The 26,509-nt window shown below is 33.1% G+C and overlaps 1 protein-coding gene across 1 annotated transcript in view; it reads left to right on the top strand.

Moving 5' to 3' along the window:
- Nucleotides 1–22,676, top strand: part of LOC115883927 (ATP-dependent helicase brm-like) — a 39,419-nt gene extending 16,743 nt beyond the window's left edge. The window contains exons 10-28 of the mRNA XM_030902356.1: nucleotides 1,585–1,768; nucleotides 1,827–1,963; nucleotides 3,322–3,434; nucleotides 3,489–3,696; nucleotides 3,814–3,937; nucleotides 4,001–4,213; nucleotides 4,268–4,476; nucleotides 6,478–6,846; nucleotides 6,956–7,190; nucleotides 7,246–7,387; nucleotides 8,600–8,766; nucleotides 8,836–8,984; nucleotides 13,879–14,109; nucleotides 18,810–18,980; nucleotides 19,036–19,158; nucleotides 19,220–19,434; nucleotides 19,494–19,620; nucleotides 19,680–19,790; nucleotides 21,309–22,676. Coding sequence (XP_030758216.1) covers nucleotides 1,585–1,768; nucleotides 1,827–1,963; nucleotides 3,322–3,434; nucleotides 3,489–3,696; nucleotides 3,814–3,937; nucleotides 4,001–4,213; nucleotides 4,268–4,476; nucleotides 6,478–6,846; nucleotides 6,956–7,190; nucleotides 7,246–7,387; nucleotides 8,600–8,766; nucleotides 8,836–8,984; nucleotides 13,879–14,109; nucleotides 18,810–18,980; nucleotides 19,036–19,158; nucleotides 19,220–19,434; nucleotides 19,494–19,620; nucleotides 19,680–19,790; nucleotides 21,309–21,491 — 3,411 coding nt within the window. The 3' untranslated portion in view covers nucleotides 21,492–22,676. The remainder of the gene's footprint in view (nucleotides 1–1,584; nucleotides 1,769–1,826; nucleotides 1,964–3,321; nucleotides 3,435–3,488; nucleotides 3,697–3,813; nucleotides 3,938–4,000; nucleotides 4,214–4,267; nucleotides 4,477–6,477; nucleotides 6,847–6,955; nucleotides 7,191–7,245; nucleotides 7,388–8,599; nucleotides 8,767–8,835; nucleotides 8,985–13,878; nucleotides 14,110–18,809; nucleotides 18,981–19,035; nucleotides 19,159–19,219; nucleotides 19,435–19,493; nucleotides 19,621–19,679; nucleotides 19,791–21,308) is intronic.
- The last annotated feature ends 3,833 nt before the right edge of the window (nucleotides 22,677–26,509 follow it).

Below are 26,509 nucleotides of genomic sequence, written 5' to 3'. Positions count from 1 at the left end.
CCCGAATGTGTATTTAATTTATCGTTAAATGTTATTAAATTTTATAACACTGTAGTTTTACACCTACAGCAAATTCAAAAAAATAATGCTATTTAAGATAATTACAAATGACATAGTTTTTAAAGTTTTAATAACCTGTATCTTTAAAACTACGCACATCCAGAGGAACTTTTTTTTTTTTTTAATATTTTTTGATGCAGAATCAGTGCAATGCAACAAATAAAACTGCGTTTATCTCATGAAGGAGAGCGAAATCGAGAAAATATCAAGGAACATATTTTAATCGGAATTCAACGGTCTACACAATTTGCTAAGGGAAAAAGTCAGTGGCACGCATTTTTTAGATAAATATTCCCGTGACAACACATATACGTTCCTGGTGAATATTTGAATATGTCGACACTTTTTTGTACTAACAGTACTACACACAATACTATATACTTACAGTAACTTTGATACTCAAAATTTCATTTGAATCGCTAAAAGTATTTGGAAAAAAAGTATAATAAATCGAAAAAAAAATAAGACTTTAACGCCCTGTATAAAAATATTCATTTTTACTTTGTGTAACTTCCTTATTTTTTTATCTCCTTATTGTTATTAACCACTCTAATGGTAACTACTTTAAAACTGGCCACCTGTTAACAAATGTTACCAAAATATTTATCAGTTTTTTGTAGTAACAATCAAGTGATTGTGCATGAAATTATTTAGGGTTAATCATTAATTTTAGTTTTTTCAAATTATGACTTTAATTACAGTAAAAAAATCAATAAATCTTATACCGGGTGCATCTCAAAAGTGGCTCACCCTTATAACTTTTTTATTTTTTCAGATAAAAACGAGATTTGGTATCTTAGTATATGACATAAATTAGGATTGATTGACATATTCAGTTGTTTTTGGTCACTTCCAGTTTACCGGAAATTACTACAACTTTTGATTTTTAAATAGCACCCTCGGTATAATTCTACTTTATTCGATAGAAATCATATGTCAACTTTTGACATTTTCGTTCGTGAAAATGTCAAAAGTTGACATATGATTTGTCATTCTATTTAGAGTGTCATTTTCTATTGAATAAAGTAAAAATATACCGGAGGTGCAATCAAAAGTTGTAGTCATTTCCAGTGAAAAGTTACTGGAAGTTACTTTTCAGTGGTTAGAAAGGTAGTTTCAAGGAAGTTACCAAAAACAATTGATTATGTCAATTAATCCTAATTTATGTCATATACTAAGATACCAAATCTCGTTATTTTATCTAAAAAAATAACAAAGTTATAGAGGTGAGCCACTTTTGAGACGCACCCGGTATTACAAATAAAAACACGTTACATTATTTATTAATCATAAAGTTAACTTAATCTGTTTCCCTTTCCCTCTCGCTGTTTCATCCTCTCTTTTTTCTTTTCCTCCTCTCCCTCCCTTCTGCCTCTCGTTCTCCTCACCACCCTCTATCTTCTCTTCCTCTTTCTCTCCATTTCTCTTCCCCTTTCGTTCTCTCTCTATCTTTCTTAAGCCTGTATATGACAATTCACAAATATAAGAAAAATTGATATTACATGAATTGCACTACTTTTGTAGGTTAGTAATCTGCCATCAGATATCAGCGACAAACTCCGTATGCAAGCCCAAATAGAACTGCGAGCTTTGAGGTGCCTTAATTTCCAAAGACAGTTGAGAAATGAAATTCTGAGCTGTATCAGAAGGGATACTACACTCGAGACCGCTGTTAACATTAAAGCCTACAAGAGAACCAAACGCCAGGGTACATAACTTAGTACGTTAAAGTTGTTTCTTATTTAACACTGACTGTCGTTTTGTAGGTCTTAGGGAAGCTAGAGCGACGGAAAAATTGGAAAAACAACAAAAACTCGAAGCCGAACGTAAACGCAGACAGAAGAATCAAGAATTTCTTAATTCTGTTCTGCAGCATGCAAAAGATTTCAAGGAATATCACAAGGTAATTTTTAACATGTCTAAACAAATTGATTTGCTGATTTTAAAGCTAATTTTTGATTTATTATGAATTACAGTGTAAATGTCTAGTAATCTAGTGTTTTAGACTGAAAACACAAAATTGTCTAATCTACAGTATGTCCCCGGATTGTCTTTCCAAGTCGAAAAACTTTTTTTATTATTGACATTTTGAGAAAAAAACATAATAACATTTTTGCTTGTTCTAAAATGGTTATTCCCTTCTATACGTTTCCAAATTTTCATACCGGTTTAGAGAACATTAAGAAAAACTTGAAAATAAGGTTGAATTTTCTATGGAATGGTCCTAAAAATCAAAAGGCTAAATATATGGTTAAATTATTTCGATTTCATTCCTCAATAGATGGTTATTATTAAATTTGCTAAATCGTCATATTCTTTACTGTTAAAGTATTATATTTTCCAATAACTATCATCACCCTTACCTTAGCTATAAATTTTGTAGATCTTTAACATTTTAAAACAGCATTCCGAACCTCGCAATTAGTGGTTTCAATTACACTTTATATTTTTTAGTTTATGATCATTCACAATGTTTAAAAAACATAATTAAAATTAATAGGATATCCTGGCAACAGCTTGCTTTAGTCAGTTGTATCCATAGAGAAAGCCTAATATTTAGCTTATAAAAAAACCACCTTTTGATTTCTAACTACATTTTTTCTACTCTAAAATTCGATTATAAAATTTGAAGTTTTCAATGCCACTTTTTGCATTTATCTATGAGGTGTTCCCCAAGAAAGTTTTTATTTTTGTCACAAGATTTTTAAAATATTTTTTTCTTTTCAATAAGTCTCTTTTGTTATATCCCGACATGTCTGAGATTAGTAAATACCATTATAAAGAAACAACGTTAAAACTCCGTCATTTCTTCTCTAAAATTCGATTTAAAAATTACATTTCTCGCAAATTTTGTTTTGGTTAGGTAAGTATAATTAGAAGAGAAGCTTTTATAAAGAAAAAATTGATCTATATTTTTATGTTTTCCTTAATTTTCTCTGAAACGGTATGGAAATTTGGAAATGGCCGAATTAGAGAAAATAAGTGTTTTTTGCGTTGGCCGCAGAACGAGTGGTGGCTCCACCGTACAGCATTTGAGACATAAGGGGGAATCAAATCACCTTTGTTACGAATTCGCCCATTATCTTCCCAATTCTTTCAATCAACAATATTATCAACGATATTATCATGAATAAAATGAAAATATTAGTGTAAAAAAAATATCAATATGTTTAATCAAAAAAAGTGTTTTATCTTAAACTACTAATGCTGTAGTCTTACCGTTACATTTTAAAATCCTATTCTTATTTGCTTATTTCACAGGCCACACAGGCTAAAATTGCTAAAGTTAACAAGGCTATTCTTAATTACCACGCGAACGCCGAGAGGGAGCAAAAGAAAGAACAAGAGAGGATAGAAAAAGAGCGTATGAGAAGGTATGTCATACAAAACATCTTTTTTGTAATTTCTAAAGCAATTCTCGATTTCAGACTGATGGCCGAGGATGAAGAGGGTTACAGAAAACTTATCGATCAAAAGAAAGACAAGAGATTGGCTTTCCTTCTTTCGCAAACTGACGAATATATCGCCAGCTTGACCGAAATGGTGAGACAGCATAAAGAAGAGCAAGCCTATAAGAAGAAAGAAGAGGAAAGACGCAAGAAGAGGCAACAACGCATGCAAGAGCCTGATAGAAAGGTTAGTATGAAATTAATTATATTGAATTCTCAGATTTCTGGGTTGATTTTTTGTTCAGAGAACGGCCTCAAGCTATATAAAAATGAGGAATGCTTTATATTTTGAATGTAATTTTAGGTTACTGTTTTTGAAACTGCGACTGGCAAAAAACTCAAAGGAGAAAATGCACCGACATACAGGGAGCTACCAGAATGGTTAAAAGCTCATCCAGGGTGGGAAATGGTTGATTCAGATGATGAAGGTATTTATTTCATGATGATGTTTGAATAAAGTACTAACTCTAATGCAATTTTATCCCCTTCAGATGAAGATGATGAATATAAGGACTCTAAAGATGATGTTGATGAGAACGAAGTTAAGAAGATTATTAAAAAGGCGAAAACCGAAGACGACGAGTATCAAAGAAACGCTAAAGAAGAGCAAACTTATTACTCTATCGCTCACACCGTTCACGAAATCGTTACTGAGCAAGCTACAATATTGGTCAATGGACAGCTAAAGGAATATCAAGTTAAGGGTACGTTTCTTAGTTTACTGTAGTTTTTTTTGTTATTTTAATATATTATTCCAGGATTGGAATGGATGGTGTCCTTATACAATAATAACCTTAACGGAATATTGGCCGATGAAATGGGTTTAGGAAAAACTATCCAAACTATCGCCCTTATAACATACCTAATGGAGAAGAAGAAAGTTAATGGACCATATTTAATTATCGTTCCTTTATCCACCATATCTAATTGGATGTTGGAATTTGAAAAGTGGGCTCCTTCATGTCAGGTATGAATTCGTTACCGATACGTTACCGGCCAATGTTGACAGTGGCGTGCATATAGTGTAGGCAATAATGCTATATATTTTTATATCATTTCATTATAACTCATTACTAATGCAATAAGTATTCGCAATAATCATTTTTTTATCTGATGTTTATTCTAAATATTACCAAGATATACAGGGTGTCCCAGAAATAAGTGCAGATATTTTAAGGGGTGGTAGATCTGGCCGAAAGAAACATATTTTCTCTTTACCATTTTTAAAATAAATTGATAATTGAGTTATTTAAGTTTAAAATTTTTAAAAACCAATGGCAATATTTTGAGAGCCGTCGCACAGAGGGCCAGCGGACCATATTTTATGGAAAAATTATTTTGCTGGTAAATATTATTCAATATGTGTAAAAAATGACAAAACCAATACAAAATATGAACAATTATTAGCCCATAGGAAATTGTTTATACAGGGTGTTACAATATTAACGTATATAAAAAATCATATTTTCGCAGATTCAGGTCAAAGTAACACCTTAACTAGTTTCCAAAAAATGTATGAGCCTAGAAGCATCAAATATGTGAAAATTTTTGTTATACAAGGTGTCCCAAAAGACATAAAGTAATCAACTTTTTATACTAGTTTTTTCTTAAAAATCAATTTTTTACACTTTTCAAGGCAATTGCGTAAAAATATGCTAACAGCTGTACCTTCATTTTATTTATAATTATTTTGAAAATACAATATTTTATCAACTTACTTTGTAACTTATGAAATATATATATATTTTTTTTTTATTAATATCTCTGAAAATATCCAAATATATTTACATCTTATCTTAAGATTATGTAAAGTGATCAGAAAGGAAGCTAAAAACGTAATAATATACAGAGTGTTCCATTTAAAAAAATTATCCCGGTCCACTCACACTTTTTTGAGCCACCCTATAGAAGTTAAAATATTTTCCTGAAATACACCCTCGTACATACTTCAGGTTTGCACTTAAACAAAATTTCCAAGTTCTTTATTCTAGAAGCTACAGATGCCCGACGCACTATTGCCGGATTGTGCATCCAACAGAATAATATGCTCTACCACACAGGGTGGCAGTTTGGGGCAGATTTTTTTTGCGCGACATAAAAGTATAAAGACCACCTATACAAATGACAAATAAAAAAATGATATTCCTACATTTTTTTAAAATCGTTCATAAATTTAAAAGTTTTTATTTTAAATATATTTTAAGAAAAATGGCCCTTATACAAATACGGCAAACTATTATTAAAATCCGAAAGAGCAGAAAAACAGTAAAACTTACCCCTATCATCTACATTCATCATAAAAGAAATATTTGTAAAACATACGTTTTAAAAAAATTACAAAGTTGAAATTCTTCTGCTGCGATATAATAGCATTTCGCAAAGCCTACTATCAAGTTAAACGATTTTCGACATATTACGACAATTCCATTATTCATATGTATTTGTTTTATGATGCCCCAAAGCCTACTTGTTGTAAATTGATAACAATATTTGGGAAATAATATATTTTTTGGAGATATTCAATGTTTTTAGTGACACTGGCCCTCTGTGCGCCGCGCGCCGCCTTCAATCGATAATCAGTGGCAAATTACCTCGCAATTACTGTAAAAAAGGTATTTAAATACAGTAGATTTGTTGCACTATAGTTAATAATAATCTACAATGATTAAAAAATCTACAGTGAATAAAATTAATCTATTTTTTTTTGTAGAAATTTAAATAAGTGAAATTATAACTGATAAATATACAGAATGTGGAATACGTAAAATAAACTGAACAAGCGACACCTCAAAATTTTTTCAATATTTTCCAGAAAATGTCAAAAAAATATAAAAATTTCAAAACATTTTTTCGAAAAAAAAACAACCAGCACTTATTTTTGGGACACCCTGTATAACGTAAGGACGCAGATCTACCACAATATATCTCTCACTTATTTTTGACCTATGTTTTATTGTGATTTATTCAGGTTATCTCATACAAAGGCTCACCCGCTGCAAGAAGAACAATTCAGACCCAAATGAGAGCGGCGAAGTTCAACGTTTTGTTAACAACGTATGAATATATCATTAAAGATAAAGGGGTTTTGTCCAAAGTTCCATTTAAATACATGATTATTGATGAGGGTCACAGAATGAAGAACCACCATTGCAAGCTGACGCAAGTACTAAATACGCATTATTTAGCTCCGCACAGGCTGCTTTTGACAGGTACTCCGCTACAAAATAAACTGCCCGAGTTGTGGGCCTTGCTGAACTTTTTACTTCCTTCAATTTTCAAGAGCTGTTCAACGTTTGAGCAGTGGTTTAATGCTCCTTTTGCAACGACAGGCGAAAAGGTAAGTTTCTCTTGTTCTTTTAAATGAATCCATACTGATAAAATTAGGACAAAAATTTTGGTTAGCAATTACACTTTTCCTCTCTTTAATTTTGTTAAATTAATTTTAGGTTGAGTTGAACGAGGAAGAGACTATTTTGATTATTCGACGTTTGCATAAAGTTTTGCGACCTTTCTTACTAAGGCGTCTTAAGAAAGAGGTAGAATCTCAACTACCCGACAAAGTGGAATATATTATTAAGTGCGACATGTCGGGGCTGCAAAAAGTTTTATATCAACACATGCAGAGTAAGGGAGTGCTGCTTACAGATGGTTCTGAAAGAGGCCACGCCGCTAGAGGAAAAGGTATAGAAAAGTTACTTTGTCTTTTCGTTTTTTTATTAAGTTCTTTGTGTGGTAGGTGGCGCTAAGGCTCTAATGAATACAATCGTACAACTAAGAAAACTATGCAACCATCCATTTATGTTCCAAAACATTGAAGAGAAGTACTGTGAGCATGTTGGTATTCCTGGTGGTATTATGAGTGGAGCAGACACTTACAGGTAACTTTTCAGCTAATTGTATTTTTGTAGAATTGTAGGTTATGTAAAATCCTCGAACGATTTTTCTAATCAAGAAGAAGTACGATGGTGAATTTTTTCTTTCAAAATTCACATGAGGTTTTGGTAATTTTTTTTTTAAAACTACTTAGCAAGTTAGTTCTGATTTTGACCTTTGACAGTGGTCGCGCTATTAGAACTGAATTAAAAAATAGATATCATGAAATCCATTAGTAATAATTGCTTGTGTGTGTGTGTGTTTTTTTTAATTTCTTAATTTTTCTGCTATATTTTCTTTGCAAGCAGTATATGAAAATCTTTACAAAAAAAAGTTACAGGAATGCTGAAAATGTCCATGCACTAAAAGTTAATGACATTTTTTTTTAAATTTTGAAATAAAAAACAACCCTATCAAATTTTTCTCATCTTGTCGAAGATCCGAACTCAAAATAAAAAAAAAGTTTCAGTATCTAAAGTAATACTTGAGTTATCGCGTATTGTGTTAAAAAGTTGAGTGTCCAAATTTCCGCGATTATTGACGTTTTTTCATTATAAACAGCATGGAAACCATAACGATATTCTACTAACTCGATTTCAGATGCCCAGAAACATATCTAATGATTTTATCTACCTATCTTTCCGAAAAAAAAAACTTTTTGAGATAAGCGTCTTTGGACCGTATTTTTATTCCATTAAATAAGGAAACGCACACCTGTATCCCTTCTTTGAATGTGGCAGCGCCGCAACAGCACACTTTCGCATTTTTCTCACTCCGACAAAATAAGATCTCCAATCGATTCACTTCCACACATGTAAATACCGATCCAAAAGCAAGACTTGCCAGCGCGGTATAACTTTTTGCCGATGGCTTTCATCACCTTGAATCCATCACCAAGAAACCGCACTTTTTGCAGATATAGCACGGACATAGAATCTGAATCGTCACTTCTTCTGATTGCTAGAATTTGCGCATGGTTTCGTCTGTGACCTATCAGCTTTAAACGTATAGTGTACTTGCAGTTCCCTGTTGGTAGATCCGCTAGGTTGACAGTTGCTTATCAGGTCTGCCGTCAATTTATCTATTTGCAGGATTTTTTATTTAACCACGTTACCAGATTACTTCTTTATAATAATGAGACTTGATCTAGGAGTAGAATTGAAATCAGTTTTTAGTATAACACAGTAACCCCTATAAGTTAATTGTACCGTTTTAAGGGCCTCTGGTAAATTCGAATTACTGGATCGTATTTTGCCAAAACTGAAGGCGACAAATCACAGAGTGTTACTTTTCTGTCAGATGACGCAACTGATGACAATTATGGAGGATTATCTTAATTGGAGAGGTTTCAAATACCTACGGTTGGATGGTACTATTAAAGCGGGTAAGTAGTTGACAGTAAATGCCTTTAATGAACATAGTATTGATTAACCATACTTTTTTGTCTTTTTAGAGGACAGGGGTGATCTTTTAAAGAGGTTCAATGATAAGAACAGTGAATATTTCTTATTTTTGCTGTCCACCAGAGCTGGTGGTTTAGGTCTAAATTTACAGACCGCCGATACCGTTGTTATATTCGATTCTGACTGGAATCCACATCAGGTATGGTATTGCATTGTATCAGATCATTACAAATTAATATACACTCAGATGCAAAAAACGCAACTGGAAAGTTTTTCGTCAAGTTTGAAATGTTATATTTTTTTTACTTTTAGCCTTATTTTCATGATTTTTTTAGCAAACTGTATACCTATAAATCTATCAACTTTAGTTCACAAATTCAGTATTTTATAAACTTTAGTATTTGGCTATTCTTCTTCTAGTGCAGATCCATTAATGGATGTTTACGATAACATTTTCCATTGCTTCTCTGTTCCGGGCGGTGTGTATTAACGACTGAACATCGTGTAGCCTTTCCACTGTCTAATATTCCTCAGCCAAGACATTTTCTTCCTTCCGATACCCCTCCGGCCTTCGATCTTGCCTTCGAACAACAAATGCAAAAATTGGTGTTTGGGTTTTCTCATTATGTGCCCCAGGTATGCGGTTTTTTCTTTTTAATCAATTCAAACAATTCACGCTCTTTGTCAACACGTCTGAGAACTTCTTCATTTGTCAATCTAGCCGTCCAAGGTGTCTTCAGGATTCTGCGATATAGCCACATCTCGAAAGCCTTTTTTTTTCAATGTCCAACCTACCATACCATAAAGGAGCACCGAATAGCACATAACACTTTACGAATCTTAATCTAAGGCTAAGGTCAAAATCAGAACAGACAAGTACTTTTCGAAACCTCAAGAATACGTGCTGAGCTTGTTCGATGCGACAGTTATTTCCTTGTCTGATGTCCAATCTTCGGAGAGCCAGATGCCCAAGTACTTAAATTTATCTACTCTTTCTATGGGCCTTGAGTTAAATGTTAAGATGGAGTTTATAAACACATCTGGGTTTCTGGATATTATCATAAATTTGGTTTTCTTGATGTTGATGTTTAAACCCATTCCTTTGCTCTGTTCTCCTACCTTGTTGACCAGTTGTTGTAGGTCGTGTATATTGTCTGCAATTAAGACCTTATCGTTGGCATAGCGGATATTATTAATCCACACTCCATTAACCTTGACTTCCATTTCCGCGTCGTCCAGAGCCTCTTGGAAAATAGCTTCTGAGTATAAATTAAATAGGAGTGGAGATAGCACGCAACCCTGTCGCACCCCCCTTCTAACTTGTATGGGATTGGACATGGTATCGGACAATTTCATTTGTGGTGTTTGGTTCCAGTATAACTTCTCAATTAGGGGATTCAATCCCGGACAATTTTATGTTGTCGGGATCCCGGGATTCTTAACTCCGAATCTCGGGATCCCGGGATTTCAGTAATAATGTTACCAATGTTAGTTTCAAAGAACATTTTATTAAAATTAACGTTAATTACTTAAAACAAAAACAAAGTCTTTGGAACACAAAAATAAGTAAATATTCCTGTTAAACAACATTAAACAAAAATTAAAAATCTCAAACAAAACAAAAAAGAAACTGGACTGATAATATTATTCCATATTTTTAAAAAAAATAGCGCAATATTGTCTATTGTGTCATCTCCCATAGCAGAACGAAATTTATCATAACGAAAACTATCAAGCCTGCTGACGAAAAACACCTTTCCGATTCTACACTTGTAGGCGGTATTGTACTTAAAAAATCAAAAGCTAGTTGTAAGTTTGTTCCACGTTGTCCACTCTTCTGGAACGCATCCATTTCATTTTTTATTTGGGCTTCCAAGTTTTCAGTTTTTGTTACTGGTGGCGCTGTTATTCGATTTGACATTTTTTTGGTTAACGCTTCATCTAGCCTCTCCGAAAATGACACGTCATCATTTAAGGCCTGGTATAGTCTATAAAATGAATAACTTTGAATTTTGACCGTTATTTTTTACCAACATGGCAAATATAAAATCCCTCTATCAAAAAAGGTACTGATATTCTTTAAATTGAGTGCCTGAACGAATCAGATAGATAACTCTTTTTACTTTCGTGAAATAGAAAAGGAAAATAATAAAACAAGTGACAGTTCTGACTCTTCTTGCAAAAATGAACACGAAATGTCATAATTGTCAAAAGTAAAATGTCATCAGCTTTTGACATTTCTAAATATCAGACCAATGCCGTCTCTAATAGAACAGCCTTGAAGCGAGATTTATGACGTCACGCTAGTTAGATACTACGGGATAATAAATATGTTGTATACATAGAAAACATAATTATTCCTCGTATTTTTGGTTTGTATTTTAAAAATGATATAGTTTACATGAAATATACATAATATACAATTAATAAATACAATATATATACCTATTTATAGTAATAAATAATTTGGCAAATAAACTATGAACCATACAAATGCAGCAAATGTTTTACAATATACAAATAATGAATAGGAACATAAGATAATGGGTAATATGTAAAATATATTTTAAATTTTGGGGTTTGAATCGATCAAATTTAACAACAAACATTCAATATCTACTGCCTATGGTATTGTATTATTTGCAAATATAATTTTTCGAACATTGATACTTGCAAAATATACATATAAATTTTGTGAATGCAAATAATAATACATCACTATTAGTAGATCGATTTTCAAACCCCAACATTTAAAATATATTTTACATTTTACCCATTATCTTATGTACAATTCATTATTTGTATATTGTAAAACATTTGGTGCATTTGTATGGTTCATAGTTTATTTGCCAAAGTATTTATTACTATAAATAGGCATATATATTGTATTTATTAACTGTATATTATGTATTTCATGTAAACTATATCATTTTTAAAGTACAAACCAAAAATACGAGGAATAATTATGTTTTCCATGTATTCTACAACATATTTATTAATCCGTAGTATCTAACTAGCGTGACGTCATAAATCTCGCTCCGAGGCTGTTCTATTAGAGACGGCATTGCGTCAGCATGGCCGCAAGTTGCTAACCTAATAAAATTAACACTAGAAAAGCCCGCGGGAACTGTCAAATTCAAAGTTATTCGTTTCACAGACTATACCTGTTCTGAATAGTAACAATTGGCAAATCTTCATCCGATTCCGAATTATCTGAAGAATCTAATATGATTTTACTTGTTATATCTAGTCGTTTTAAGAGGTTTGCTACTTCTTGTTTCAAAAGTTTTTTTATTATTCCGGGAATAACCGACGTATCGCTTGTCGGCGGCGCGCGGCGGCGGCGCTATAAGGGATTCAACTAAAAGAGAGTTTTTGCATAATCAACCTTAAAAATAGCGTTTTACTATATTATATAAAATCCCGGGATCCGTTATTATTTTCCCGGGATCCCGGGATTGCAAAATCCGATAAAAACATAGGGATCCCAGAATCCCGGGATCCCAGAATCCCGGGATCCCGAAATCCCGGGATTGAATCCCCTATTCTCAATGCATTGGATGTCTTTATGATCTATATCAAGTCTTTTTAGGAGCTGCATTAATTTGTGGTGCTGTACGCGATCGAATGCCTTTTCGTAGTTTATGAAACACAGGCACACATCCTTTCTCTAATCGTAGCAGTTCTGGACAAGCACCTGTGTTGCAACTATCGCTTCCCTGGTGCCTAACCCTTGTCTGAACCCCATTTGCGAATCGCTTATGTCCCTTTCACATTTTTTGTAAATTTGGCTATTATACAGGATTAATTGAAGGGCTGTTTTTTGCCTTAATTTTAAAACACCATGTGCAATAATTTCTATTTTTTAAGTAACTTTTCCTAAAACATTCTTTTTCGATCAGAACCACAGCATTTTGTTTTTTGACTCATGTCAACAAATGTCTTGGTTAATTTTTAAGAGCGAAATGAACTTGCCACTAACAATTTGCAATTTTTTCAACTATCATTACTTTATGATGTTATTTTTTAATATCATGAGGTGGCTTTGGTGGCTATTGTCGTAATTTCATATCGACACTGATTAGAACTCTATATTAAAATTAAAAAAAAAAAACGTTATCAAGTAACGATACGGGCTATTTGGTTTTAATAAATATTAGTAACACTAACAGATTTAATTAAAAAAAGTTAATGCCTTGGTTAATTTTAATAAAAACTAACTAAGGCATGTGTTGACTAAGACATGACTCAAAAAACAAAATATTCAGGAGACATGGCTCTGACCCAAAAATAATGTTTTAGGAAAATTTGCTCATGAAAATTATTGCACAGGGTGTTTTAAAAATAGGTTAAAAACAACTATTCAATTAACCTTGTATAATAAGTCAAATACTAAAGTTTTTAATAAACGGAGTTTACGAATTAAAGTAGATATATTTATATACAGTTTGCTAAAAAATCAGGTAAATAGGTCTAAAAATAAAACAAATATAATGCCGGGTCCAGACCAAGGCGACAAAAAATAAACACGATTTTGAAAAAAAAACAAGACAAACTTGTCACAAAAAATGGAGACTTCTGACAAGATAAACTTGAAACAAATTGTCCACACCGCAATGACAAAAGGTAAAAAGTTAGTTGTTGCCAATGAGTTTTATTAGCCATGTGTGATTTCACTGGTCTCCTACTGTTGGCAGCACACGCCATCCACACTGCGCCGGCAACTTGTCGCAAAATATACGAACAAAACATAGACACTTTGATCTTTACCGACTCGAGACGGGACATTGAAAAGTCTCCAATTTTTGAAACAAAACAAAAATGAGACGAAAATGTCACAGAAATGTATTGGATTTGTCACAACTTTGTCGTAAAACATGAATGTTTCTGCCTTGTCACTGTTTTGTCTGCTTGGTCTGGACCCGGCATAACATTTTAAACTTAACCAAACATTTTTTCCATTAGTGTTTTTGCATCTGATGATATGATAAATCTTATAGTATAAAATTAGCTATCCACTTTCTTTCCATATTATAAAAGGCTTATACCACAATGTTTATACATCAATCTGTATACTATAAAATTAATTACAGGATTTGCAAGCGCAAGATCGTGCTCATCGTATCGGGCAACAGAACGAGGTTAGGGTGTTGCGTTTGATGACAGTTAACTCGGTGGAAGAGCGAATTCTAGCCGCGGCTAAATACAAACTTACTATGGACGAAAAAGTTATCCAGGCTGGTATGTTCGATCAAAAGTCAACGGGGTCTGAGCGACAGCAATTCCTTCATGCAATTTTACACAATGATGGAACTGAAGAAGAGGTAAGAGCTAAACTACTGTCTTCGGTATTCTTTTTTGCTTGCAATCAGTGTCGCATATTGCGTTAGAAGATACCAATAAATTATTATCAAAGGAAGGGTCCAGGGGAGAAACATGATAAGCGCCATTTTACTAATTTTACAGGAGAGCTAGAGAACGCTTCAGAACGTATAATGTGCCAACTACTATACCTGTAATAATTATGTTTTGTAGGTTTACTAATTAAAGTAACAGGAAATGAAATAAACTCTAAACTTTGAAAAACAGAAAAATTTTAATGAAAATATTTACCCTAACAAACTAAAACAAAATTCAAAATACACTCATATAAGAGGCAGTGTAGATCTTCAAGGATACGTTCGGGAATTTACAGTTATATTAACACACTGCACTGTTTGGCATAACAATAAAAATCAAAATTCTGCTGTTTCAGTGGGTCCGCGCGGGTCATCCGTGCTTGTCGTCTCTGTTATGCCTTAGAGCGGACCGTTGATTGAACACGTACCATGATTTTATAGGAATATTTTCATAATGTTCGATCTGTATTCGATCTGATTTTCACATGGGGCGGATGATCCGTTCGGATAATTTCGTCCGATGGCCATTCGTCGATCCCTCGTTTTGACGGAACATCCGCTCACGGACGTGCCATATTGCCAAAAACATGCGCAGATTGACAGCACAGGTGAAAGTACTCCCTCGGACCTACTTGATAGAGAACCCTTGAAATATACCAGATAACAAATTTCCATTTTATTTTTTTATCGAAAAAATTTAAAACTTAAATTGTGGAAATATATTTCATTAGAACACACGTTTTCTATTAACACACAGCTAAACCAACAAATCTAAGCTACGAATTTTAAATTATATTTTGTATATTTCCTTATACAGTGCTTTTATTTTAACTGTGAACATAGGCGTTAACCATTGTAATTTGCAAATCAGTGTTATAACCAATCTTTCAACATTTTGTTTAATTATTGACACGTAATGCAGTTTTTTCAACAAAAAAATAATAGACATGAAATAATAATAATATGTTATTTTTTTATTCAAAATTTGTAAATTTATGCAATTTTTTAAGCAAGAACTAGGTATTTTTAGTTAGGCAAAATAAATTATTTTAAAAGACAAAATATTATTTTTTTTAACTACTCTTTGTAACTTGCGTATTATTTCTTGTATACATTGACTTAAAATAAAATGTTAATCATTCAAATCTATGCATTAACTGTTACACTTACACATTAACATTGCCGAATAGCATTGCACTATATAAATCCTATGTTCACAGTTAAAATAAAAGGACGGTATATTTACATAGAGCTTAATTCTGTTTTTGATGATAATGATGATGTATCGTTGATATGTATAAGTTGTAGTACTTTTGGAAGTAGTGTATAAGTATTTTATTCCAAATTCTGTATAAAGAAATTCTAAAATATCCTGTTGAAATATGCTTTTCTTACTTACTTACTGCCATTATTCGCTGACAAGTATTTGACACGCATCAGAAGACGGTTACACAAGGCTTCTTTTCTGTGACTGAAAAGCCCGATACATGATGTTATCTCTCTTCTGCACTCCGAACATTCAAAAATCTCATTGCTTTGTTTTTTCTTGATTTTTTTGTTGTCGTTAACTGAGTTTACAATTCTTCTCCTTTGCGTTCTATTCTGCGCTGCTTCCTCCCACTGATTCCGCATGCTTATCCCCATTAAGTTTTTATGGAAAATATCCCTGTACCTTTTAAGTTGTCCACCCGGTTTCCTCTTACCGTCTACTAGCTCACCTTAAAGAAGAGATTCGGTAGGCAGTTTTCTTGCATCCTGCATACGTGACTAGCCCATTTTAAGCGGGACTTAATAATCATGACTTCAACGCTCTCGCAGTTAGCTTTTTCAAGGACCGATACGTTTGAGGCATAGGGGTAAAGTACTCCCTCGAACCTACCTAAAACCTTAAAAATACATACGATATGCGTCCGGACAGTCCGCTCCATATGTAAGGTGCATAATAGCTACACAACGCACGCCTAAAGCAACTCACGACCGTTTACAACCACGCGGTAACGCATTAATTAGGATACTGGCCGTGCTTTAGACAGGACACAGTGAGTCCTGTGTCCTGTCTAAAGAAAAAAAAAATGACTCAATTAAATGGACTTTCAAGTTATGTCCCTGGACGTCTGGTAGTTATCAGATTCTTTCCCTGTATGTATGTTTTTACTAGGCATATATCATAGGATTTAATGGCTTATTGCCCTGAAGAGTTTATACATTTGATAGGAGCCAGTTAGACCTACTATACAGGGTGGTCCGAACTGTATTCTGGAAACTTCGGCAGCATATTCTGCAGATAAAAATAAGTAAAAAAGTTCGTATAAATGTATGTCCTAAAATGCTTAGTTTCGGAGATACAGGGTTTGGTTTGGTTTGAAGTTTCATTTTTATTTCAATTTTTTTCCAAATAATTTCTGAAGTAACGTCAATATTTCGATGAAAATTGGAGTCTGGGAGTTTTTTGACATGAGAAATTTGATTTTGATGTCAATGTGACTCCTACTAGTAGAGGGCGCCACCTACATATTTTTTAACTGGTTTTAAGAGTAATAACTTTTCGTCCGTACTACTGTATAAAACTACCGAGTAAAAAAATACACATTTACGACGTTTTTTACGTGAAGAAGGTCTCTTGGTAAAAATCGCTACGAGTAATGGTTTTCGAGATATTTGGAATCGAAATTATCGATACCTGTCATCATTGACATAAATTAAACCTGTTGACTAAATAGTTATTAGACTGAAATCATAAATTTGAAAAGTTTTTGTGCCAAAAGTTCAACAGAAACTGTTTTATCATCATTTTTTGCAGAAAAATTTATGATTAATTTAAAAAAAATTAAAATTTCCCAAATTTATTATTTCAGTAAAATAATTGTCTACTCAACGTGTGTTTATTTTTCGTCAATAATGACATGTATTGTCTGTTTCCATTCTAAATATCTTAAGAACGGTTTCTCGTAGCGATTTACCAAGGGATATTTTTTACGTAAAAAGTCACAGAGATGTATATTTTTTCGCTCGGTAGTGTTATACAGGTACGAACAAAAAGTTATTACGCTTCAAAACAGTTAATCCACATGTAGGTGACGCTCTCTACTAGTAGGAGTCATATTGACACCAAAATCAAATTTCTCATGTCAAAAAACTCCCAGACCAATTTTCATCCAAATATTGACGTTACTTCAGAAATTATTTAGAAAAAATCGAAACAAAAATGAAACTTCTACACCCGGTATCTCTGAAAGTAAGCATTTTAGGACATACATTTATACGAACTTTTTTACTTATTTTTATCTGCAGAATATGCTGCCGAAGTTTCCGGAATACAGTTCGAACCACCCTGTATACAGGGTGTTTCGAAAAACGTGCCATCTCTCATGGGGAGATTTCTCACATAAATATAAGATTTATTTTTCATATCAACATAGGTCCGATTCGGCTTTGTTTCGTAGCTACAGGGTGTTAAAGTCTTAATATGTTTTCGATTAATTATAAATTTCGTCCAAGTACTTTTAGCGTTTTGAATAAAATTTTGAGTGTAAAAGTTACTATAAATGCGACATATTTTAAAGCTAAAAAAGTGTCGACATATTGACCAGGGACGTGCATATGGGTTATCACAGGAATATTTTTCTAAAAAAAGCATGTACGCCACTGACTTTTCTTTTTTTTGTTAGCAAAATAGTGTAAACAGTCTAATGCCGATTAAAAGTTGTCTCTTGACATTTTGTCGATTTTGGCCTCCTTAATGAGATAAACACAATTTTATTAATTTGACTTGATCCAAGTCTAATAGCAACTTGTTAACTTGCGAAAGTTTTAAATAAATACTCAATGATTCCTCATCAAAAAATATGAAGAAAAGTTCCTATAAACATGGGTATGGAAATGCATAGTTTTAAAATTACAGGATGTCAAAACTTCTTAAAATTAGGTTTTTTGTAATTAACTTAAATACCATTCTTTTTTTATTAAAAATTGCTATAGGGTGGACTAATAGATAACCAATAATAATAATATTTGTGTAATATTTAATAAAATCACACCATTTAACACCCTGTAGCTATGAAACAAAGCAGAATCGGACCTATATTGGTATGAAAAATAAATCTTATTTTTACGTGAGGACTCTCCCCACGAGAGATGGCACATGTTTTTAGAAACACCCTGTATAGGTAAAACCCATGGTACAAAGAAAACAAGGTATGATCGATAGCGGCTCCAGTTTCGTTCAGTTTGCGCATACCACCTGTGACGTCATACGCCATACAAAGAAATATCCATATTGTTCAATTGCCACTAATAAAAAAAGACCTAAAATAGGGAAGAATTAGGACATAACCCCAAAAGTTTTGTCAAATCATCGAGCTTGACATTTGTAAAATTATTTTCACATTTATTATGTCATCTGTTTGACAATTTGAAATTGGCGCGCGGAGCTTGCCGACCAATGGTGCCGTTTATCACCTGTGACGTAGTGACCAACCTGCGCAATATCATACCTTGTATTCTTTGTATCATGGGTAAAACCCTAAAATTAAGAAATTGGCACTTATCGCATTTTTCTGAAAAAAGTAGTTTCAAATTGTATTAGATCTCCATAAAGAATTTCATTTGTTTTTGTTATAAATTAGGAAGAGAATGAGGTTCCAGACGACGAAACCGTAAATCAAATGGTGGCCAGAAACGAGGACGAATTTCAACTTTTCCAAAAGATGGACACCGAAAGAAGAGTCGAAGAAGAAAAAATTGGAATGCTTAACAGGCTCATTCAAGAGGAAGAATTGCCCGATTGGTTAGTTAAGGTTTGGCTACCATAAACAATTAGGTTTTGAAATTATTAAATCGATACATTTTTAGGACGTTGACGAAGTGGATACATGGAAATACGAAGATGAAAACGACACAATATTGGGTAGAGGTACCAGACAAAGGAAAGAAGTCGATTATGCGGACAGTCTCACAGAAAAAGAATGGCTAAAAGTAAAAACAGATGTTATCTAAAATTGGATTGACAGTGAAATAATTATTATATATATTTTAGGCTATTGACGAAGACGGTGATTATGACGATGACGAAGAGGAAGAAGAAAAAGCTAAAAAAGGAAAAAGGGGAAGGAAACGCAGGAAGAAGGACGAGTCTGATGAAGACGAGACGCCGCAAAAAAGAAAAAGAAAGAACGCTGGCAACAATAGCGAGGCTAGATTGAAGAAGAAAATGAAAAAACTATTAACAATTATTGTTAATTATACTGACAGGTATTATTGTTTTTATCATACGGTTTAATAAGTAAAAAACAAATCTATTGTTTTTTTAGGGATGAAAGACAACTCAGTGAACAATTTATGAGATTGCCAAATAAAAAGGAATACCCTGAATACTACTCTGTCATTAAGAAACCGATCGACATTAGCAAAATCCTGAATTATATTGAAGATGGAAAGGTAAAATTATTGTCTATAGACAATTTTGTTGGATTCGTATTAAACATTTTTGGTTTTAGTATTCCGACTTCAACGATCTGGAGCGAGATTTTATGTTGTTATGTCAAAATGCACAGATATTTAATGAAGAAGCATCCCTAATTTATGAGGACAGTATAGTACTACAATCAGTAAGTATCGGTTTCGTTTTTCTTTTGCTTTATTATTTTATTATTTATATACTTATTATATTTTTTTCAGGGTTACGTTTTAAACATTTTCTTTAAAAACAGCTGTTTTAAATCTTTAAAACCCCATTACTTGTTCTAAGCATTTCTTTAAAATTCATTGTTAAACGTGATTCTTGATATTGGAAAGGCATCTAAGAAAAAAAAAATTCTGATAAAGAAGTACCATTTCTTCAAAAAAGTCTTCTGGGTATTTCGCCACTGTAAGAAAATCTACAAAATAATAATAGTTATTTTTAATAAACACCAATCCAACGAAGACCAATTTGTCAGTGGTATTTTACTAATAAAACAAATTTGCTTAACGAACAAAAAAATGCTTAACGCTTATCTGGTATAGTCCGATTAAATTTATATCTCCGAAACTAAAGTTTCCTAGTAGTAGTTATAAAAAGCATTTTTGGTAAACTCTATCTCAAATAGTTTCTGAAAAAAAATAATTTTTTTAAAAGGTCCGAATAAATTTATATCTCCGAAACGAAAAGTTTCAAAAAAAAGTCATACTATACTAGAAATTCATTTACCCAGCAGTAGTTATAAAAAGCATTTTTGGTAAACTCTGTCTCAAATAGTTTCTGAAAAAAAAATTATTTTTTTTAAAAGGTCCGATTAAATTTATATCTCCGAAACTAAAGTTTCAAAAAAAGTCATACTATACTAGAAATTCATTTACCCAGCAGTAGTTATAAAAAGCATTTTTGGTAAACTCTGTCTCAAATAGTTTTTGAAAAAAAAATATTTTTTTAAAAGGTCCGTTTAAATTTATATCTCCGAAACTAAAGTTTCAAAAAAAGTCATACTATACTAGAAATTCATTTACTCAGCAGTAGTTAAAAGAATTTTTGGTAAACTCTGTCTCAAATAGTTTCTGAAAAAAAAATATTTTTTTTAAAAGGTCCGATTAAATTTAGGCTGTACTTAAACTGCCGTTAAACGGTAGCTTACTAAAATGCCGTTAATAGGTTTGACGTCATTGATGTGACGCACTTAACGGCTTTATGAAGTATAGAAATTTTATAAGGACTAACCAACGCTATCCACCCCACCAAATAACCATCGCAACTAACCTCGACACTAATAAAAAATATAAACAACAAATATAAATTAGTAAAAACCAACCAACCCCACCAAATAACCAACTAATTAACACCCTCCAAATAACCACGCTAACCAACCCGCCAAATAACTAAACCAATCCAACCAAAAAGAGTGAAACCAATGCAATAAGATCGCGCTATAAGCATAAAAAAAAGTCTTGTTCGGCGTGAGATTTGAACCACGGACTTAAAAATAACTTTTATTTTTGTACAGTGGCGAAATATACTGTACTTTTTTGAAGAAGTGTTTAAAACAATAAAGTGTTTTATACCACCAAAAAAAACGTTTAGTTTAAAAATAATAAACAACGTTTCCTTAAACCCTGATTTTTTTATTGTAATTAGCTAATGTATTTTTTTCCAGGTCTTTTCCAATGCTAGACAGAAGATTGAAGGTGACGATTCGGACGATGACGAAGCTAAAAATGATTCCGATGAAGAACAGCCGAAAAAGAAGAAAGAAAAGGAACCAAAAGAAAAGAGAAAGAGGGGTAGACCAAAACGTTCCGTTAAGAAGTACATATCCGAGGAAGAGGATGATGATTAGAAGAAGAGGACGAGAAAGAAAAAGTAACATTTATTTAGGAAAAACATATTGCAAATAATATTTCTTTTATGAGTTTTTTTTTATGAATTGAATATAGTTAGTTAGCGATAAAGTTAGGAATAACCTTAGCAAAGGGCTCTTCTCATTCTTTTTTCTCATTAATATATTGGTATTGAGTAATCAGTTTATCAAATTTTACTTTAATTCATTACTAAATAACTGTAACATGACTATAACATCAAATAAAAAAAATTGCGGTGAATCTAAAAGAAACAGTTATTAATGTTGTAAATCGAGGGAAATACAAGACCGACAATTGCGACGTAAAAGTTTGACACGTTATTCACGGAAAGTGGACGATCATTCTCAACTCAGTTTCAGTGACAGTTCTTGTATAGAGACGATGCACATAGATTTCTAAGCGGTTTTTGGTTGGGAATGTTTTTATTCGGGAAATACATGCGAAACCGATATATAAATATGCTAGACTGAGAAGATTCATGGTTGTACAACTAAAAACATAATACGTGATTATTAGTCTTTGGCATGTCTTTACATTAGTTAAAAAAGGTAGAAAAAAGACTCAAAGTCTCTTTTCTACCTTTTTTAATTTGAACCAGGTCTCTTTGAGAAAAATGGATGCCTTTTTTAAATTTACATTAGTTGCTTATACGTCAGTTGCCTTTAAGTTTTTACAAAAAGGCGAAACGGAAACGAACAAGTTCGAAACAAAGTATTTTATTGCTTTTTGAAATATTCGCCCTTAAGATCTATAGATTTTTGCTTACGCTCAAATCAATTCTGGAAACATTTTTTTCCACTCTGAAGCTGATATCGTAGAAACATGGTTTTGAAAATCTTCAACAGCTTCTTGAAATGATGAAAATCGCTGTCCGCACATCTTTTGTTTGACAGTGGGGAACAAGAAAAAGTTATTAGGCGATAAATCAGGTGAATACGGGCAATGAGATGTTTTAATTAAAATTTTAATTCGATGTTTTTCTCCTTCAAATATTCAGTTGTTTGACGTGCCTTATGGGAGCTGGCATTGTCGTGATGAACAATGGTGCGACGTTTTTTGTTCTTTTCCCTTATTTCATCGAAGACCGTTGGCAAACAAATTGTTGTATACCATCGGCATTAACAGTTCTTCGATCCTCTAATGGAATGGTTGCGACGTGTCCAGTACAACCGAAGAAACAAGCGCTTGTAAAAACTTAAAAGGCAACCTACGTATGCTGATAAATACTAGACACTGTTCTCAACATTATTATAAGAATTTAATTAATATGAGCAACTTAAATAAGGCAATTCCAACGTTTGTATATTTTTCGAGTTTTCTTCAAATCATCTTTTCATATACAGGTTGTTAATTTGTTTATTACTCGCGGCAAGAGCTTTATGGTTGAAATACGGCAACCTCGGCCCGCTCGTCGATAGACATAGTACGAGTCGGCAGAAAACCCTATAAGTGCATGCGTTCTCAATAGGCAGTGTTGCCATTCTGTTCCCCTATAAGTAACTATCCAGTTAACAACCTGTATGCCTCAATGGATAATCAATTTTTATCGGAGGTTACCTCAGAATTTTTTGAAAGCCAAGTTCAGAACCAGCTTAAACGGTGTACATATTATGTAATAGAATTCCAATAACCAAACAGATTAACTAGGCCTTAGAGAGAGTTCCTAGCCATTATTGTGACCTTATATTCAAGGTTATACCGTTTTGAATGTAAAATTAGTGTTTCAAATTACCTTTATACCTTTTGAATGATTTTGGTTTGGAAAAATATCAAATAGGCAAATGGCAAGAAATTTGATTTTAACATCTCATTAAGCATGAATTAATAAAAACATTTTGTTGCTTATTGAACATTAACGCCTATATCATATTTGTTTTTTTTTCAAACCAAAATAAATATAAAAAGAATATGAAGGCTCCGTTCACAATGAGCGACTTACATTCGACTGTCGAGCATTCCTTTCACTCTAGAAGCGGCTCAACACGCACTCTCAGTCGTTCCACGTTACTTGACCCTTCATATCAAGCAGGACTTGACTTTACGTTACCGTTCATACCAAGTCGCGACGCTGCTGCTGGTAATCAAAATACAGTGTGAACAGTACCATCCGTATACATGGGTTGATAGGTCGATTCATGCGTCGAACCGTTAAGCCAACGCCGCTTGAAACTGTGCCGCCCTGTGTGTATGCTACAATCCGGTGTTTAATCATAGTAAATTTTTGTTATTTTTAATATAAAATTCAATTGAAGTGATTTAAAAGTACTCCCTCGATACAAAAAGAAATGCAACGAAGTTACAATTAAGGAATAACTAATAAATCAAATTCAATACAAATTTGACTGAATAGTTGACAGAAGGCTCGAGCCTCTGAAGAATAATATTATGGCGTGTCTAGTTCTCTGCTACCGTATTTACACCATATATCTTAAAATCACGTTATATTTTTCTATTTTTATAAAGATCGTTAAAAAATAAGTTTTTATGTGGGATTATTCTTTATTACCCCAATATTAAATTTACCTTTACATTTGTTACTATTAGAAATTAAGACTTAAATTTTTATAATTAACTGCCATTTTTATCGAAGCACTACATACTACCAAAGTTGTTCGGATGTTCGAGGCGTTCGAGGGTTCAAAGTTAGATTTCAAACAGCTTCGACGCCGGCCTCCAGCGTCTCTGGTGGCAAACCGTGACACTTTTGATAGGTGACGTCAGAGATTGCAAAAGTGTAAATTTGAAATTCTTAATATTGATTAATTTAAAAAAAAATGGGATGAGATTGAAGTAAAATAAAAAAATACGGGTATCATAAAATTGTGTGAAGAATAATTATTTGCAATAAAAAAACTATGGTTAAACTCCGGATTAAGGCGCGATTCTCACTAACGTACCGTCACCGTCACGTACAGACAGAAAACGTGATGTAAATGGGAGATGGGCGTTAATTACTACGACGTTACGGGTAGCGTGAATACGTTCATTGTTGGCAATTTAAAAATATGGCGGCGCATGGTGGCGTGGTGGTTGGCGGCCTGCCGGTGGCTCGACGTGACAGGGGCGGTACGTTATAGTGAAAATCGCGCCTAAAGCTCGATTTTCATGCGTCCGTTATCCCACCATACGATATTCATTTTATTGGTTGAATTAAAGACTTCGATTGGTTAGAAAATTACCCAGTTTTTAAATTTATTGCATTTTCATGCCTCCGTTCATCGGATGTACGATTTGCTTATGATTGGTTTCATTTTATATTTTCATTTCCATAGCGATTTCGCTGTTTTACTTATAGTCTAAGATCTAGCGATGTTTTTTTTTTCGACAGAGAATTTTAAGAAAGCTGGTTCTTTAATATATATTTTGCTATGTTCTCCTGAACAGAGTGAGGACCGTCTGGCTGCCGGTAGACATTGCGTTTACTACTGCGCATCATATCTGTATTCAACATCTGTTCACTACTGCGTATTACAAATTCGCCCTGTATTTCAGAAACTAAGGAGGCTGGGACAAACATATGTGTAGCATATTTAGTTTCATAAAAGAGTAGCAAATTAATGTGAAAATCTCTACTCAAACGAGAAATCCCGTAAAACACACGAAAATTTCTACCGGCAGACAGACGGCCCGCACTTCGGTCAGGAAAGCATAGCAAAAGATATAATTAAAGAACCAGCAGTCTTAAAATTCTCGTTTTTCCGACGTTATTAGCTCTTGTATGTACTATTATATTTTTCTTAGGGTTAGATTTCCGATTTCCGAAAGATCTAGCGATGTTTTTTTTTTCGACAGAGAATTTTAAGAAAGCTGGTTCTTTAATATATATTTTGCTATGTTCTCCTGAACAGAGTGAGGACCGTCTGGCTGCCGGTAGACATTGCGTTTACTGCTGCGCATCATATCTGTATTCAACATCTGTTCACTACTGCGTATTACAAATTCGCCCCGTATTTCAGAAACTAAGGAGGCTGGGACAAACATATGTGTAGCATATTTAGTTTCATAAAAGAGTAGCAAATTAATGTGAAAATCTCTACTCAAACGAGAAATCCCGTAAAACACACGAAAATTTCTACCGGCAGACAGACGGTCCGCACTTCGGTCAGGAAAGCATAGCAAAAGATATAATTAAAGAACCAGCAGTCTTAAAATTCTCGTTTTTCCGACGTTATTAACTCTTGTATGTACTATTATATTTTTATTAGGGTTAGATTAAATTTGACAAAAAAGCATCAAAACGTCCGTTATGATACGTTCTCCGTTGACGGGCTGGAGTAAAAAATTTACGGATGGAAAATGGCGCGAAAACGCTATGACCAATCAGAGCATGAGCATCGTCGGACCATAGTATCAACGGATAATTGGTTAGAAACGGTTAACCAATCGAAGCCTTTAAATTCAACCAATAAAAATGATATCGTATCGTCGGACAACGGATGCATGAAAATCAAGCTTTACGAACGCATGAAAATCAAGCTTAAAGCGTATAGAACCATGCGTCGATTTGTAAGTCGCTCAGTGTGAACGGGGTCTAAAAGGTTGACATCGTGACTCGCCCTGCTTGTTACTAAGTAATTTAGTCGATTAATAAACACCTCCAAATTTAGTTTATTTATAGTTGACACCTCCACTTTTTCCATACAATGTTTATTTCAGATTTCAAGCAGTATTGCATAGGACTTATAAATATCTATATTTCAATTGCTTAGATAATAATATGCAAATATGTTAGAGGTTATTTAATGCTGTTTCATAGGTGTAGTATTATTCATTTATAGCTGAATATTATATTTCTTAAAAATATCTCTCTTGTATTACAAGATTAATTTTTAATGTAGATGTGTAATTATTTCAGTTTACAAATCTATTGCTAAGAACGTAACACTTACAAAATATTTACTTGGATATGTACGAAATATAATATCAATTAGAATTAAGTATATGATATTTATATACTGTAGAAAAGAGGACATGTTTTGTTCACTCAGTTTACTGA

The sequence above is a fragment of the Sitophilus oryzae genome, unplaced genomic scaffold (genome assembly GCF_002938485.1).
Source record: "Sitophilus oryzae breed Bouriz unplaced genomic scaffold, Soryzae_2.0 scaffold_2006_pilon_pilon, whole genome shotgun sequence".
Taxonomy (NCBI): domain Eukaryota; kingdom Metazoa; phylum Arthropoda; class Insecta; order Coleoptera; family Curculionidae; genus Sitophilus; species Sitophilus oryzae.
The sequence above is the reverse complement of the archived record's forward strand: the minus strand, read 5'-3'. Positions and strand labels throughout refer to the sequence as shown.